This window comes from Megalops cyprinoides, chromosome 11 (genome assembly GCF_013368585.1).
Source record: "Megalops cyprinoides isolate fMegCyp1 chromosome 11, fMegCyp1.pri, whole genome shotgun sequence".
NCBI lineage: Eukaryota > Metazoa > Chordata > Actinopteri > Elopiformes > Megalopidae > Megalops > Megalops cyprinoides.
Genome location: NC_050593.1, coordinates 26,023,049 through 26,041,339, shown reverse-complemented (window position 1 = coordinate 26,041,339; position 18,291 = coordinate 26,023,049). Strand labels below are relative to the sequence as shown.

The 18,291-nt window shown below is 44.6% G+C and overlaps 1 protein-coding gene across 1 annotated transcript; it reads right to left on the bottom strand.

Moving 5' to 3' along the window:
- Positions 1-774: 774 nt before the first annotated feature.
- On the bottom strand, positions 775-12,773 carry lamp1a (lysosomal associated membrane protein 1a). Its single transcript, XM_036540430.1, has 9 exons — positions 12,384-12,773; positions 8,036-8,151; positions 7,040-7,256; positions 6,038-6,205; positions 5,224-5,441; positions 4,761-4,883; positions 3,988-4,054; positions 3,384-3,551; positions 775-2,886 (listed from the first exon to the last, which is right to left on the bottom strand). The coding sequence occupies exons 1-9, from the start codon at positions 12,442-12,444 to the stop codon at positions 2,747-2,749; spliced, it is 1,278 nt and encodes a 425-aa protein (XP_036396323.1). The 5' UTR covers positions 12,445-12,773; the 3' UTR covers positions 775-2,746.
- Positions 12,774-18,291: the final 5,518 nt, after the last annotated feature.

The window sequence follows — 18,291 nt, the reverse complement described above, 5'->3', positions numbered from 1 at the left end:
CTCGTTCATCAACTCTGACGCAATGGTGTTCCTGACCACTAGGGCCTTGGGGTTTTCATTCTAAAATGTCAGCACACAGCTGTGGTCTCTTTGAGAAGTGTGTACCAGCAGTCCAAAAGCATTACTCACCACTTACAGATTTGCATGCTTGCACTCAGGACCACGCCGCTTGTTGCTGTGCCATCAGCATGAAGGTGTGGTAGTGTGACGCCACAGCCATCAGTCACCAGACTGGGACCCTACTGAGAACCTGTGAGGCAAAATTACATCCTACATACATGAGTGTTGCCCAGGGAAGTGGCTGGGAGCTCTGGACTGCTGAATGTAGTGCCTGCAACACTGTTGAAGGACAGCCTACAGAGCCCTGTTGGACGGCATGCAAAGGAGGAAGGCATAAAAGATTATGTTAGATACTAAATTGATTTATTGTGTATTATTCTCTCAGGCAGCTGATTCTTTTGATTGCTTGCATACAGATCCAGTTGTACACTATATGTCAGCTGTGAAACGGCAAACTTCCCTGCACCTGGGAAGCAAAAGCAATTTATAATTTATTCTGCATTTCTGCATTGTAAGAAACAAGTGAATGTGGTAACATAAGAGCATGTGACCATGAGTTGGTATTAACTTTAATCCTTATTTTGTAAAATAATGAAATATGCAAAAATAATGTAAATGAAAATGTATGGAAATGCAAAATAATGAAAAAGGAGAGGAGCACATTAGAGTTTGTCATTTTCCTTTATTTGACCTCATCAAGATGCATATAAAAAAAATCAAAGCATTCCCCTAAAAAAATAAAAGATCAAATGGCTACAGAGTATATTCACTTTCAGGGGGTTAGAAAACAATTTTACACCAACAATTTTGGGGCCTCCCTTCATCCTTCAGCCTACCAGAACACATCCTGCTTTTTTCCTCCAGGATGTCTCTCCAGGTAGGTTATCAACATCTGCTTCATATGGAATAAAACCACAAAGAGGGACAGCAACTGGAGTCAGTCCATCTGAAGGACACGGTCGGGCTGGAACTCTGGGTGTGGCACAGTGGGGACGTGTTCTTAAGGACAGGGTGGGGCATGCCGTTCTGGGTTTAGGCACCAACACGGTTCTAATTCTGGTTCTGCTTTTCCTTCTCCTTCTCCGACCGAGGGGCCTGTTTGAGGTACTCTCTTACCTCCTGCTTTCCTCAGCCACACGTCACTGGACTGGAAAGAACTGTTGGTTAAAGCAGCAATTTGGACAGCAACACTGCTCTAATTCAACCTGTTTGAGACATGAAGGCAGAACGCAGGCGGATGAACACAACACGGGTGACTTACTGGAGGCCTGAGGGCACCAGAAGGGGGGATGAGTGGGCAAACAGGGCCTACTGGGCTGCAGGGATATCACGCTGACCCCAAGGGCCCACAGGGAGACCAAATGCAGATTAATAAAGGAAAGGGAACAGAGAAAGCAGCCCTCACCCCGCAGCAGCTGCTACATGATTCAGGAATAAATAGGACAAAACAAACTATTCCCCAAATGTGACTTAGGCCGGTCGGAGGCTACGCTGCTTGGAAAAGCGAGCGATTACAGTGAACGATCCTAACCTCTGCACACTGCTCCTGTGAGGAGGGCCCGGGGCCGGGGTTCAGGGAAGGGGAGGAAGGAGGATAGAAGGCAGGGCTCAAGTAGCGGACACTGACAATATTCCCTTTTCACAAGAGTCTTACCGCCTCCTGGCTGATGTCATGTGGTACAGAGTAAAGGCAGAAATGAGGCTGTCCTGTGTCATGCTGCTGCAGCAGCCCCTGGGCTCACTGAGAGACTGCTCCACAGGAGACCGAGCAGCGGACAGAAGGCCTGATCCGAGGTACACACTGCAGGGCTCACCGATGAGGAAAAACAACCGAATCCCTTCCAAAGAAACCTGCCCACCGTCAAAGCCTATTCAAAAGGCAAACCAAATCCTGTTAATGTTAACACACCAAATTTCCATTCCCTCCCCCCCAGCTCTGAAAGTCTGCTTTTAAACAGACTTAGACTCTCCACGCCACCGACACTACTCTACCGCTACTCTACACACGCACACACACACACACGTACACTCTGTTCAGATTAGTGCAGCTCCTCTACCTACTCCTGAGTTCAACACCGACAGACTCCATGTCGGTTACCCTGTCAATCGTGACTGCAGTGGGATCCATCTGGAGGTCCTATTCTGACCAGTGAGAGGCAGTGCTGCTATTACGGACGACCCCCCCTCACCTCCCAAAGTGACATCCTCCCTGTGAATTTTTTATTTTTTTTTTTTAAATCAACCTAAAGAATTCAATGCCAGTTCTATTTATTTACAAAAAGGATGATGAATTCCTGTTGTTATTATCGTAAAGCGCAAATCTACCCGAAGATAAAGCAAAGGAAAGCCAAACGTGGTGGGTGGGATCAGTACACGCAGTGCCGAACCTTACGCACGAAGGGGGCGGGGCATAGGATAAACAGCCCTGCAGGCGAACCCTGTGCGATTGGAACAGAGCAGAACTAAGAAGCGCAGGGCAAGTGCAAAAGGCCGTGGGGGGTCTGTACAACAGTTTGGCAACAGTCGTTAGTAGCAGAGATTTAACTTCCTCTCCCTCCGATCATGTGACAGGAAGTGAAACAAGTGGAGGATAAGCGGGGGCAGGGGGGTTTGTACAGAGTCTGGTGACAGTCGTTAGTAGCAGTGGTTGAAGGTTTTCTCCCTTTGATCATCTAACAGGTAGTGGTCAGATGGTCTGGTAGCCGGCGTGACTCCTCTTTCTGCCTATTAGATAGGCAATGAGAACAATGAGCACCAGGCCAGCCAGTGCAGCCCCCACGATGATGGGTATCAACATGTTGTCTTCATCCAACTGACACTCTTCCGCTAGAACAGAGAGAGAGACAGAGAGAGAGCCTTTTGAAGACTGTTCTTTAAATAAATCAACCCAGGCCAAATAGATTTCTGCTGTAAAATCTGGAAGTTGTCATAATGCTACCAAATGGATCCCATAAAAAAACTAGAGAAAGACAAGCAAAAGATAGTCAACACATCAAAACATCTTTCTCGCATATTTGACATCAGTTCTCCTTCAAGCACATAGGACAGGTTGTCATTTATGCACTACCTAGCTGCAAAGGTCAGCAAATAACAAATAATATGCAAACTCTCTAGAGTCTAGAGAGTCTAGAGAGAGATAGAGAGAGAGATTACTCCCTCCTTTCATCTCCTGAGTGCAGTATTCAGAGCAAAAATCCCAATGTCTCCACTCACATGGGAAGTCCATAGTCAATAGTCAATATTCAACAGCAACATTATAGCCCTTCCCTGCGCCTCCTGATGAGGGCACACCACTGTATCAATGGGGGGGGGGGGGTGTGTACCTGCTCCAAACTGGTCTCCAGTGACCCCGAAGGGCTGCACCTGAAGCTGGAATGTGTTGAGGGAGAATTCGGGCACCACGGAGAGGGTCTGCTCAGCGCTGCACATGTATGAGCGCCCGAGCGTCCCGCGCAGGTACTCCAGACTCGTGTTACTGCCAGAGAAGGGCTCTGCGGGGCGGAGAGCAGGGGTCAGTACTCCTACACACCGGGGGGGTTAACAGTGGCACAGGGTCTACAGGAGCACAGTGCTGTAGCTGAGAGGCTGTACAGCCATTTCCTACTGTTCTGTTCTACCGTACACCACTGTTCTGCCTACACTTCCACATCCGTTCCAGACAACCCACTAAACCCCTACGGCATCTCGGGCTCCTCTTAGCATCAAATTAAACTATAGCTGCAACGATTACCATCTGTGCCTCATATTAAACAGTATACATTGCCAAATGTCGTAAAAACCTTGGGCAATGTCTAATGTATTAACATAACACTATGAATTATTATATTAATACGTACAATGAACAAGGCTGCTAAGCACATTAATCATGTAAATATAATGAAATACTATTCACTGTTTGGGGGGTGGCTCTCAGAGTACAGAACTCACGCGTCATGTCCGGCCAGGCCGCAGATACATTGATTCCGCTCAGGTGGTACTTGCTCGTTGTTGAGTTCTAAAGAAGAAAAGAGTAAGCCAATGAACACACAGAGCAGAACCAAAAACCATGCCAGGCCAGAGATCAGCTTTATAGCGTACATTAATTCATCTTTAACTGGAGGGCATATCATCTGTGTGTGTGACTACACACAGGATTTAAAATGGATCAAACACCAACCGCTTCGCCTTTCTACAGAATGTGCTCATCAGGAGGTGAAATGTTATGCTACTTTGTTTTAATCACAGAATATGTAAATCTATCAGTGACAGAGAGCGTCAAGTTATCAGAAATAATCTTTGAAATTCTTGTAAAAAAAAAAAAATCCTGTCATACTGATTAGTACTGCCCCCCTGTGACAGGCTGCAGTATGTGTTCACAGGTTCAAAAGCTCAGAGAGGTAAATCTGCAGGATGAATATCGTACCTACATACTGAAGAACGTTCACTGTACAGTTGTCAGTTTGCCAGTGCTCAGCAGACAGGCTTTATTGATCGGTGGCTTTCCTCTCAGCAACGCCAACAGTCAGTGTAAAAAGTGGGCTCCCTGACATCAGCACTCAGTAGTGAAGCTCTCAGTATTCAGCAGCTAGGCCCTCTGTGGTCTGTGTTCAGTGGCTTGGTTCTCAGTGTGCTGTAGGTTCTCTCCCTCAGCCCTCTGAAAGTCTATGACCGCCCACACAAGAGGAGTGGTGACCTATTTTGTTCTAGAAGGGTGATCTCACCAGCGCAAAGGAAAAGCTGAGGTTGGTGTTCTCCTCCATTAGCATCAGCACAGCCCTGGCTGGTTCACATGATCCTGTGTTCTTCGTCTGGTTCGGATGCAGGTTCACAAGCTGCTGGATCGTCTGCAGAGAACAAATGAGATTACAATTCAGTACGATGAGGCTCCATGGACTATTGCATGATCTAAACAGATGCATGCTAGCAATATAAAAAATGTTTTGGTTACTGGTTATAGCTCATCTACCAAGTATATGGTATACCAAGTATGCAAAGTGTGGAAGGAGCTGTAGCGATCACTGGAAATTCTGACTAGTCATAGACAGCTCCACATATTTTGCTGTATATTAGGATACAGAGTGGGGCATCTTCTGTGTTGTGGAGAGCTGGGTTTTACAGTGTGGTTAAAAGTCTGGCGCATGACTGCGAGACTCCTCTGTGTATTAACATGTGGAGGGTCCATACCTTGTTCTGAGAGCTGGAGGTGTAGGTGAGGTTGAGCTGGAGGCCCATTCGGGCCAGCAGGCATGCCGTGCCGTTGCTGCTGGTGACAGAGTAGTTGCCGCGCTCTGGGTTGCCTGGGGGGGTAGGTTCAGGGGCTGTTGTAGGGGCACTGCTTTTGGAAGTAGTCGTGGTGGGCAGGGATGGAGTGGTGACGCTCTGATCAGCAGTGCAGACGGTCTCTGAGTACAGCAGACACAAATGTTATTCACTGAAATACTATGTTAATACAACAGCAATCAAAATAATCATTTGGAAAAAAACTGTAACTGAACAACAGATTGATTTTCAACAAACACTGATGCATACAATATACATAAAGGAAAGAGGCAATTGCATTGCAGGCTTTTCATATTACACACAAATGTAGTAGAATCTTCTAAAATGTGGAATCTGCAGTGCAGCACATTTCATAAACTAGCAGCATGGTCACAGGTGTGGGCACCTCTGACAACAGAAATTAACAAAGCAACTGTATCTTGAAAGTGTTAGTGATGATAAAAAGTGACCGCAAATAGCAAGGCATAATTAGTCATAGCTAATTTGCTACTTAAAACGTAACCTCTGCTACCTAGGTTAGGATGTCGGGCAAAGTACCCTGAGGACATCAAAAACAGCCTGAATGGCGTTTTCCTTACTGAGGTGAAGTCGTTGCAGCTGTGCACACACAAGAAACACTGCGGAATTTATTAAAGTTCTCTGTTCTGAGAACTATAGGGGACAAGACAGAGGGGGTCACAGTGTGCAGGTGCGAGCAGGTAAGCATGGAGTGCAGTACCGTTAAGGCTGAGGTCGGCTCCTGGCATATAGGCCTCCATCCGCATGTTGGAGAAGGTGATGGTGACTCCACCCCCACCAAGGCTCAAAGGTGAGGCACTCACACACCTGTAGGTGGTGTTGATCCCGGCGAGGATCCCTGTGGAGGCTGTTGACACGATCACAAGGCCTGATGGGAAAACAGAGGCAAGTTATTCACATGACACAGCATATTGGACTGGAAAGACTGGAATTATACATACACACACACACACACATATACACACACAACCTCTTACACAGACAATGAGATTACATGTAATGCACATTTAGTGCATGTACACATTAGGATTACTTGTTCCCTCAGGTGACACCCATATCCCTGTCCAAATGCATAATTCATTCGCAAATAATCTATTGATATAGGTGGATGTTCTCTGCAGAAATCCAGCTGTACCTGACTCCAGGGTATGACAGCAGTGCCATACCTGGGATCTAAACCTACAGATTACATCCCAGGTACCTAATCCCTGCACCACAGCCCCAGGTGGAAACGCAGTTTACAGTGTCTAAAGGTTAAGACTGGCAGGGTAATGACTCCATCACACTATAAAGGTAGTCACTTATATCTCTTTACTCCAGCATTTCCCAAACCCCTCCTGGAGTACCCTTTGTCCTGCATGTTTCAACACAGCTGATTCAAATGATCAACTCATTATGAACTCCTGAAGCTGCTTAATAACAAACTGATCATTTAAATCAGCAGTGTTGGAGCAGGAAGAGATCTAAAACATGCAGGACAAGGCGTACTCCAGGAGAGGTTTGGGAAACGTTGCTTTACTCCATAAGGTCTTTGGAAAACCCACTGTTTCAAAATTTTTAGCAGACAAATACATGACCTCGGTTTAATTTAACAAATTAAACTGAATTAAAAATGCTGCAACAAATGACAATCGGTATGGTGATTCAGTCACATTTCACATTAGCATTTGGCGTGTGCGCACAGTGCATATAGGAGACTCACCAATAGTTGTGGATCCAGGGAAGACAGTGCTGTCACCAAGGTTGTACTCCAGCGACAGGTTGTCTACTCGGTACAGGCTGCCGTTGCTGGAGAAGCTGAGGCTGAGAGAGTGGGTACTCCCAAAGGTGGCCACCAGCAAGGGGGTGCGGCTGTCCCCCCCACAGGAACTGCTGCTGCTCACGGTGGCTGAGTCCGGAATGGGCAAGATGGCAGTTTGCTGATGGGAAGGCAGGGAAAGAGATATTACAATGGTGTTTCATCAATTACGGTGTTGCACAGCCTATCAACATGAGATGCTTGCAAAAAATGTGGCTAAAATAGTCTCTGAGGGGCAGTTACATCAGCAATGAGTAGGCTCTTTTCTAAATACACCATGAGGGCCTCTATTTAATCCTTAGTAGTTAGTAGTCAATTCATCATGAGTGCAGCCTTTGACAGCCCACACATGTTTACAGCTGAGCTTAGCCAGCAGAGAAGCAGCACACCTTCTCAATAGCCAATCAGCAGTGAGTGGATTATCTGTCGACAACTTGTGTTTTGCAACTTCATTTATTCATTTTCATTCTAATATAATGAAACATTATCAATGATTTGACTGGGGCGCTAGTTAAACCATTTTCATTCTCTGAGAAAATCTCATCCAGGCAGTTAGCCAAACTGCACAATGTTTTTCTCAAAGTATTTTTATATGCTAAGTGCAACAGCGGCTTAAGTATCCGATTACTGCATTCATTAACAAACTTATTTCTGGATAAAATATTTACAAAATATTAAGCATGTCTGTAGTCCTGGGCTTGATTTTGCTCAATAGAACACACTTTTATTCATTATTTATTCATTATTATCAATTATGATATCACACTAGGTTAAGAATGACATGTAAAGCCACGGAAGAGGAAAAATGCAATGGCAACAATACAAGCACATTGGGGAAGAACTCGTTAGACATGTCAGATGATGAGCAGACACCAGGAGGATTATGGGTCAAAGTCATACCGTGCCATTGGTGACGGTGTACTGAATGGAGAGTGCGGCTGACAGCTCTGCTTTGATACAGGTGGAATTCCCGTCTTTCACCTCCAGTGTCACGGCTTGTGTCAGGCCCACACAGCCTGCGGAAGGAGAGGGATCACCATTATCATCATCATCATCATCATCATCATCATCATCATCATCACCACCATCATCATCATCTCTGACATTATAAATGCCAAATCTGAGATTTGAAGTTTGAAGTTTTCAGAGTAAATCCATTCCTCCCGAGATAAGAAGTAACAATTCGGCCAGTCGTAAGACTGACAGGTTTCAATATACTTCCTTTCACTGGACCTGAATTTCACTTCACCCACATTCAAGTGGAAATTTCATTTTCACTATCAGACTTTAAACGGACGGTTATCTGTGGACCTGTGAACCCTTCCAATATCCCTCCTCTCCTTTAGAGACAGAACCAGCCTGGCTCAGGTGGTTTTCGATCACATAATTCCAGTTGCGCTGACATATTTCAGCTCAGCTCAACCTGTTGCTGGTGCTGTCCTACGCAAATGTGATATGAGAGCAAAGTCGGCAATTCCTGGAACCCTGTCGCTTCCATCAGCGTTCCTGAAACACAAAACACTGCAAGGGGCAAAGAAACACGGCAGCCAACAACCAGTGGTGCAGATAAGTAATATGGTCTAGTTTTTATGGGGACAACCTCAGCCTTGGACTGTAGATCAGGTCCGGCCAGTTCACCGAAATGGCAGACACCTGCAGTTAGCACGACATCATGTGCTCCGCCTCTGGGTGCACGCAATACAATGGAAAAGAAATCATGCTATATCAGCCAGCTTTGGCTCAGTCACATGCTCTTCTCATTACACTTTAAAAAGCAGGTGTAAAGAAAGTCTGTAGCAGTTCCAGTTCAAGGAACTGGCCTCCCCTAGTTACTGCACCACACTTTGGCGAGACATTTCACAAACAGAAATAAACATAGACACAAATGTGAAAGTAGATCAGCTTTACACTGACCTCCAATGTGTCTTTGAGCAGAGTAGTTTTCATGCTTGCCAGATATGTGACCGATTACTAGGTTTTTGCAGGCCTGAATCCCAGCAGAAAAGCATTTAACCTCAGTTTCTTCGGTAAATACATCCAACTGTACACATGTACAATATGTAAAACAATATGTGTACAGGTGGATTTAACAGCACACAGTGGTCAAGATTTTCTATCTGAAATCCATGAAAACAGACAAGCAGAAAAACGCAAATCTGACCATCCAGTGCTCCTTCAGCAGTGTGACAGACAAGCCCTGCAAAGAACCGGATCAAAGTGCTTAAAAGGCAGGTCTGTGGTCAGGTCAGTCACATGGCCCTGAGATCCAGTCAAGTATGCTAGTAAGGATATAGGAAGCGACATCAGAGACGGACGGCGGGGAAAAGCACAGAAGACGGAGAGAAGGAGAGAGAGAGACAAAGAGAGCGAGAGAGAGAGAGAGAGAGAGAGAGAGAGAGAGAGAGAGAGAGAAGCTCACATACAAGGGCCAGCGCAGGACTCCTGCCGCTTCACTACGTGTTGCAAGCCTGCACACGCTCGAGACACACCCATGACACATGACTGTCAGGTTTTTGGGCAGTGCCTGCAGAGTGATTGTCACAGCAACAAATAAATCCCTTACGCTTTCTCTTCCTGCACACTGTGACTGACTCACCACAGGCAAATGGCATCAGCACCCCTGGGGAAATGAGGACAGTGCTGGGCAATCAGGACAGAGCTGTCACCCTCTTCAGCACTGTGTTCTGCCTCAGTTACTCCGGTAAACACCCAGATGTATAAACTGGCCAGACAATGTGAAGGCGGAGCTAGCTGAGCAGACACACAAGAGAGGCAGCTCCTGCCGGGGACTCAGGGATGGAACGTGGCTGATGTTTTGTGTAGAGGTCTGCCTCAGTAGCCTCAGGTGGATGGAGCAAAAAGGTTACTCCTCAAACCAGGACTTAACCACTTAACTCTCTTTGTCACCAAAATGCAAACATGCAAACATGCAAAACTTAAATCTGCTCACCAAAAACATTAACATACAAGACAGCATGTGTGGCAGAAAGATAAACACACATATTTATATATCTGGATATACACATGCATTGCAGTCACAAACTACAGTTACCGACTAACACACACACACACACACACACACACACACACACACACACACACACACACACACACACACACGCTCACACAGATTGCCCTCACATAACTGAAATGCATTCACACGGCACTGGCAGCAACAGACTAGTCACGCAGCAGAGGGAGAAGTGACATTGAAACCCTGGCTTTAAGACAGGCTCGTAAAGCTCTTGGCAGGTAACAGGTGTTATTTATTGCTTTTCCCCCTGTCGCTCCGTTATCTCCATGTGGACTGTAAATACAGAGCAGGTGACATTTGATGATGCTTCCCTTGAACTGGGTTTCAAAAAATAATTATGCAACACCCATCTCCCATATCCTTCGCTTCTGCCTCCCAGTCTAAAAACAGGCCTGATTGCGCAACACGCAGCCTCACACTGCAGTCAGGATGACTCAGGGAGTCCCCCTTTCCTCCCTAGGGAAAGATTAGTGATCCTCACATGTGACTTCTGACAAGCAAAGGCCTCATAAAACTACAGCCCTGCTCACAGCAGCACAACCTAGATGCAGACTCTTCTCCCAGACCAGAAACACAGTCCAGGTCCATTTAACATGCTGACCAGAACCACAACCCCAAGCTTATTCACAGCCACCTGAACACCCGTGCCCCCTTCCCTTTAGAGAGCACTGTACAGTTATGTTCAAGCCGGCACCATGCTTCAACAGCTAATTTGATCAAATTTAAGTTCAACATCAAGTTTACCTTTTTATTAGCGAGGCTAATTTAGATTTAATTCCATGGAAGTTCATGCTGTACCAGATTTAGTGTTATAATAGGGATTGCAGAGATTATGCAGGAAATCTACCTGCCAGTCAGAAAAAGGAGCAACTACAAAAACACATAACTAGTAAAACATATGAATGCAACGAAATTCTTGAGACTACTTTAATTTATTCATTTGTCCTCTATGCGTTTTACAGGTCAAGCTTGTCAGACCAGTTTTCCGTCTGCAGGCCTGCAAGCCGCCCGGTGATGTCAGACGATAACTAGTGCCTAACTTCCAAGCTGCAGACTCAGCGGCGAACCAAACATACAATCTCTGAGGTGTCACGCAATCAAGGTAAACATTCACCTTAATTCACCCAGAGAAAAACACATACAAAATCGCGACATATACGTCTCAAATTTGCGACTTGCACTACCCATATACCCACAGTTGCCTGGATTAACACGGTCCGTCACAAAAAGCTTTATGTTTGCCACTGTATGTGCGCGGCGCTGCAGCGCAAACAGAGGGGCCAGTGTCTCCGCACAAAGCCGTTCGTGCCGTCACGTGAGGCGCGCGGAGACAATGGGGCGGCTCTGGAAGGGCATAGCTCGCGCTGACAGCAGCGCGCGTGGCTGCCTGCGAAGCAGAAAAACAAACTGGCGGTTTTGTTCGCCCCTCTCTTGAGACAGCGTGCGATGGCTTAACGTACACGGGAAACAGCGGCCAGTAATAATATTTATCGCCTGGGTATACAAACACCGTAGCAGTAAATGAAAATCAGACCCAAAGTTAAAATGTGGTTAAATAAAGGAGGTCATAATTTCGATTTGGAAGAGTACACGGCCAGCCATGTTACCTAAACTAGCTTAAGGTACACAACCTAGTTGTTAGTAAACGATGACTGGCATACTGGTTCAAATAAATTCAGTCGCTGACAACCACAGATATTAACTGCCTGTAACGGTAGCTATGGTAAATAAATTCTTCAGTTTACAAAGTGCTTAGGCTGGTTAGCTGTCACTAACTAGCTAGCTAGTCTCCAGGAATCTTATTAACACAAGCTGGCTAGTTAGCCAGCTGGCTGAAATTCAAACGAAGAATTAACTTTTTGCATAGTTTCATATATTTCTAGACAGACAGCGTTAGCTATGTATCCTCAAGCGAAATCGAATAGAGGCTAGGTTATCGTTAAACAGCACTTGCCAACTGAGCATCTATAACCACTGTGTCATCCAAACAAAACCTTATTCGTTAAATTAGCTAACCGAATTAAGCACATCAATATCGCTGGCTAGCTAATTGAAAACATTCATTGTCATAAATTTGTTTTTTCTCACCATACTGTCAAAGCCAGCTAATGTTAGACTGGAAGCTTGGCATCAGTGTCGTCGCATGACGCTGCTATTGCACTCCTAGTAGCCGCGGTCTTGCCCTCTCCGTTAGCAAGCTACCTAAATACCCACCTAGAATGGCGATGAAGGCGATCTTGACGATCAAGGAGTGCTTTTCAGAATACTGGGCCATGTTTCTATTCCAGCACAGCCTCAGTAAAATCACACGAAGGCAGACGAACCAGCAGCCAGAGCAAGACGGACACAGGCACAGTGCCTTGTCCAAGGAAAGGCAAGCTGTGCGCTGCGCCTTACTTCAACGTCAAACTGAGATTTAGCTCCTGTCTCCCCGTCTTCTTCTTGGGTATCCTCTGTTTGTTTGTGTGCTGGTTTTCCCCTCGGCCGGCCTACACTACAGAGCTGGTAACAGCCGCCGCGTAAAAAACTGTGTCCCGATCGTACCGCTGTCAGACAGTAGGAAGGAACATTCTCGGTCCTGTAATCCAGCCTTTTACCCACCCGCACTGTCACGTGAGCTGGAACAACAACCCACCCTCCTCGCGAGAGCTTTTCTCACATAGGGTTCAATGAACAACAGTAGTTGTTCTTTAAATACAAATTAATACAACTCATCTGTACAACTATGTGTATTGTAGTACTGTAAACAGACGCCATTATTATTATTTCATATTAATACATTGATACATTGTTATGCAAGTAGATCGATAATTAGTAACCCTCTGATGAATTTTTACAGTTTGCCAACTAACATTTAAATTGTAGTAAACATAAAGAAAATGTAGCATAAAACAAAAGAGAAGATACTAGTGTTTTTTTTTTTTTTTAATCGAAGCATCCAGTATTGTTGCTGGTTAATCCCTGCCACACATTCACAGTGGCTAGATTATGCTGAGTGGCAGAAGCCATGTGAGGCCCCACGCGCAGAGGAGGGTCAGGAGGAAGGCGCAGTGAATAGAGTCATCTGATGGTGAGCAATTCACGAGGCTGTGCTGAACCTCAAAGGGGGCACTTTACATTCCTGACTTCTCTGTGATACTTAACGTCTCACCCAAGCGCCGGCTGCCCCTCTGCAGCTGCGGTGAGGCGCTTTTCGGCAGGTCCTGTGTCATGCAGCAGCGTGCAGCACAGTTCCCAGTGGCTGATGGAGTATGCACAGGTGAGGCCTTTGTCCCAGAGGGAGCACAAGCGGGGAGACACTGAAATTACCGCAGTGGCTCCCCGCACACTTCACTGATTCCACTTGGTGTGATGAGAGCTGACTGCTTAAAATAAAGCAGTCGGACTTCAAGATTTTCTAAAATCTGCAGATTTTGGATGGCCTGAGCGCTGTTGTATTGGAACTAATGTTCCTTGCCTGCTCTTACTACTCAGCTATTTGCAATATTTCGTACAGAGCTATAAAAATGTTCTGAAAATAGTAAAATCCAACTAGGGACATGCAGATATCTGTCTTTTTAAGCGTCTTAAAAACAGTGTCTTAATACTCATGTATTATCCACCCTCTGATTCAGAATTTATATAGATACTTCTATATAGCAGGCACCATGTTGTGTGGACTGACTTGTTATGTGTGAGCAATAGCCTTGGAGCTACCGTATCCCTGTCCCAACCCATTGAACATACAGGTAATGATTATTTTAAACATCCCTTTGTGAATTACTAGAAGGCCAGAGCATGGCTAACAGTCAATGTAGAAGTGCTGGGGCAGGGGGCGCAGACATGCCCCTCAGTCACAGGGTTCCTGCCACTGCCTCTACATTCCACATGGATGCGACATCAGAGACACGAGAGGTCAGGGCCCGATTCACAGACCTCACCCTCCGAGCCGCAGCACACACTCCCTCTCTCGCTTTAACTTGTTTTCCTAAGGAATTACACACCGAATCAATTGTGGAAAATCTAATTAGAGAGCCGAGGAGCAGCATGACTTGGGCGAGACGGAGACGTCTGTGGAGCTGAGTCCCTCGTACACTGGCTAGAGCAGCGATTCCACTCGCACAGTTTCTGCTACCAACAGACTGAATATGCTCTTCACTCACAAAATATGTCTTTTTTACCTTTTTTACCCAGGACAGGAATGTGCAATCCCCCCCTCTTATATTAAACTCTAGAGTAATGTGTTAAACCATATTGACAATTTATCCACACTATGGGTGTGTTCATAAAATTTACCCTCAGACAGCCTGAGCAAAGATATTTCTAAATTCTGACAGTTATCTGAGTGAGATTGTGAAGGCATTTTAGGTTCAAAATGGATAGTAAATCAATGGTCACATGAGGCTGATGTGGTTAGGTGGAGTATGGTGACATGTTAGTGAAGCACACACCCACTTACAACATCAAACATCCAATTATGATAAAGATCAAAATAATTTCTCCTAATGCACATTAGTAAAAGAGGATGTAGACAATAAAATTGGAAATAAACACTGTGGAGGTAGTACATTATTTGAGAAAAAACATACTTATGGGATTAAATGCATAGATTTCAGAGGGCAGTTCAAACTATATTCCCAAGAAACCTGATATCACAAAAATGGTGGGGGAATGATTTTTTGCCCTCATGCTATGAAAAGAGCACTTCTTAAAACGTGCACACACATACTTGGGTTGTATACAAATAAGGCAACATGACAACTTGATGCTGCTGGTAAATAAGATTAACATTAGACAAACAAGTAAATGTTTAAAATAACTTACTAGAACACGTCACTAAGGAATGATCAGATAGGAGATCAGAGGGAATAGTTTATATCTCTATTAGTCACAGACATATTTGTTTCATAATGCACAGGAATTAAATCACCAATGTGGAGCAAAATTGGACCAATCAGTGCAATGAAATGTGCACATATTAGCATGGTGGTCAGAGAGAGACATTAGTAAAACCTCTGCATGCTGTACAGATGAAGATGAGGACCACAAGTATCAGATCAACCCAATATCCAGTTTGGAGAAAGATGTGTTAAAAGGTAAATTCTTTTCTGCTTGGATTAAAGACAGGGCAAATATCCAATAAACCTAAGGGCATACAGATTGCCCAAGACCAGTAGATGCTAACTGTTAAGAATGGCCTTCCTGCTTATTTTATCAGTGAAGAAGGGTTCAGTGCTTTGACTCCTAATCTTAAACATATCTATGTACCATGTCCTTTTTTCACTCCCATAATGTTGTCCCTATGACCCCAATTTATCCACTTCTCCCCCACAAGTGTGTCCCATGGAACCCTCCAACCCCCCCCTACCCATTCCTTTGGACCTTTCTGCCAGTCCTATCTCCTTACCTATATTAATCAGTGACATAGGGGGTTCACTGTTGAGCATAGCTGTGAGCACTGTGATAACCCAACCCACCTCCACCCCATCAAAAAATAAAGCGAAGTGCACCCTGTTTAAACAATTATGTGCTGATATGACTCATGTTTGGCCAGCTCATAACATGCAACACCATACTTAATTAAGTACAATAGTGAAAGACGTTAAAAGTTGAATGTACTGAATCTGGTTTCTTGCTCAAATGACCAAAGAACCTATAAGTATTTGACAAAGAACTTGTTTAGTTTATATGAGATAGCGGGATACCAGCTTACATGGTATAATGAAAAAAGACCAAAGAAATGCAACTGATGAGATTCTTATAAGAATCCAATCATCTTGGATTCATATAGAGTGCATTTTACAAATACCACATAGTACACTAGTACACCAGTGGGTGGAGCCCTCCGGCAGATGAAGCCAGTGCACTGTCACACTTTTGCCTCTTTAAAGTTCATATACTTTTTACTGAACAGACCCATTCTTCACTCCTGGCCACCAGCAGTTGCTTGGCCAAGTGTTTCCAATATCTTAAGTGCCTTACACACATCCTTTATTGGGTAGCAGGATGAAAATGAGCATCAATACATCATGGTATACACAGTCAAGTAGAAAGTGGTCACAGTACACGCCATCAATCAGAGCTTCCAGTTACGGCATTCTCGGAAAATCAGTGCTCCACTTATTTCCCACACTGTCAAATCTGAATATCCGGTGCTCAAAAGCACAGCTAATATGTATTTCACACACACAGAATCAGTTCAGGCTATATAATCCAAGTCAGATCATTTGGCCATGGTATGCACAGTCACTCAGAAATCTACTCATAGCCCACAGAGCCAACCAGTGCTTCTGATGTCGACAGACTATAAAAGAAGCAGACGATTATAATGACCTCATTCATGATTTTCCTGTTTCTTGTCAGCACTGCGTTGTTCCCTGTGCACAGCTTGAAGTAATTCACTAAAGAAGAGAGACACAATGAGGTCACTGGTTACATTTGTAAGGGAATACAGCCACAAAGAAGAGTTTTTTGGTTCTGGGAAAATACCTATGGCTTTGAGGTTTGAGTGCAGGTTCAGAGTGACTACCTACATGGGCATTAGAACTGGAAAAAGAAATTTGGAACCACAGCTATGGAAACTGTGGTTCCATTGGCATTTCCATCAGCCAGACCAGTGTGACCTCTCCTCCATCTGATGGGGAAGAGTTCACACTGGGCTGGCTGATGGAAATGCCAATGGAACCGCAGGTAGGGCTGAGGACCATGTCTCAGTACAGTGATGTGAATGAGTGACTCCACCCCACACCCCCTTCATTGTGAAGTTCTCTGAGATCCTTGAAAGATGATATATTTATTCAATCCATTATTATTATTATTATTATTTTCCACTGTCTTTTCTGTGAGGCAGAACAAGAACTATCTAATATGTAAACGTACAGCTTCTGCTCCATAATGAGGCTAGTGCTAGCTAACAAAAACCTCTAACCTTAGGTAAAGTGTTCAGACCTGCTGTGAGGCACAGCCAGTTTGGTGAGGGTGACAATAAAAGCCTGAGATTTTAAAAGATGTCTGTAGACTGTGAAATCTTGGTATTATAGATAATCTTTGATGTATGTAGTTTGAGAGGTGAAACATGGCTGTGGTCTCTCCACATGCAGGACAACATGGAGTTCTGCAGCATGTTAATCCAAGAAGATACAGGAGATCACAATCTCCACAACAACAGCATCTAAATATCGACAATATCAAAATCTCTGCAAATATGTCTAGCCATTTAAACATGACTAGAAGAATGAATAAGGTCAACCCAGGGAAACTATGTAGTTGGAGGACCAAAGTATTTATAAAATACCTTTGTAAGGGACATCCTTGTAATTTCATTAAAAACTGGATACAATAATGACCACTGAAAATATACCAGATTACAAATTAATTCCAGCTAGGATGCGTATGCACACTGAATCTACAAATATCTTTATTGCCTCTCATTAGCAAAGGCTTGAGGGTGTCCCATTATATTTAAAAAAGTGATATTAGGTCAGTGCTTAGAAACAGAATCCATCTTTTACCTCCATACCATTCGTCAATCCACTCATCGGACCTGTACATAATCTGTACTAAAATGCGTAGAATATTTCAAAGAGTGGAATAAATTCAAATCTCACTAATCTCCCAAAATCTAGGAGCGAGCGGCCATGACTCATCCAGACAGACTGTTTCTGCACGGAGCCCTCCCCCTTGGGATGTGGTTTCTGCAGGGTGATCAACTGGCCATGGCAGTCATTCGGAAACTACATGACTGACCACTAAAACAGTTTGTGCAAAAGTTAGCCAATCGCAGCTAGGACAGCGCACAGGATCCTCTTTCAATTCCCGTATTTCCAATGACGATACGTCATGTTGCCAACGCAGGTCATTGGACTTCTTGACTGGTGTCTGCTACGCTTCTTTACAAAATCGTGATTCAAAAACGAATGATTTTGGTCCATGTTTTTCTGTTAAGCACGAGAACACCTCGACAGAAAAGTTGCTCGTAAGGGCTGATGTCGGAGTCGAACCGTTTCCCTACCATAAATTTAAACCTAAACAGCCAAGCTCGTCCTGAATCAGCGCTTACATACCACTCAGGCTGCAGTACAACGACGACAACAAACACTACCCGGAAGTACAACCTCATCGTGACCCTTCCGTACACTGATGA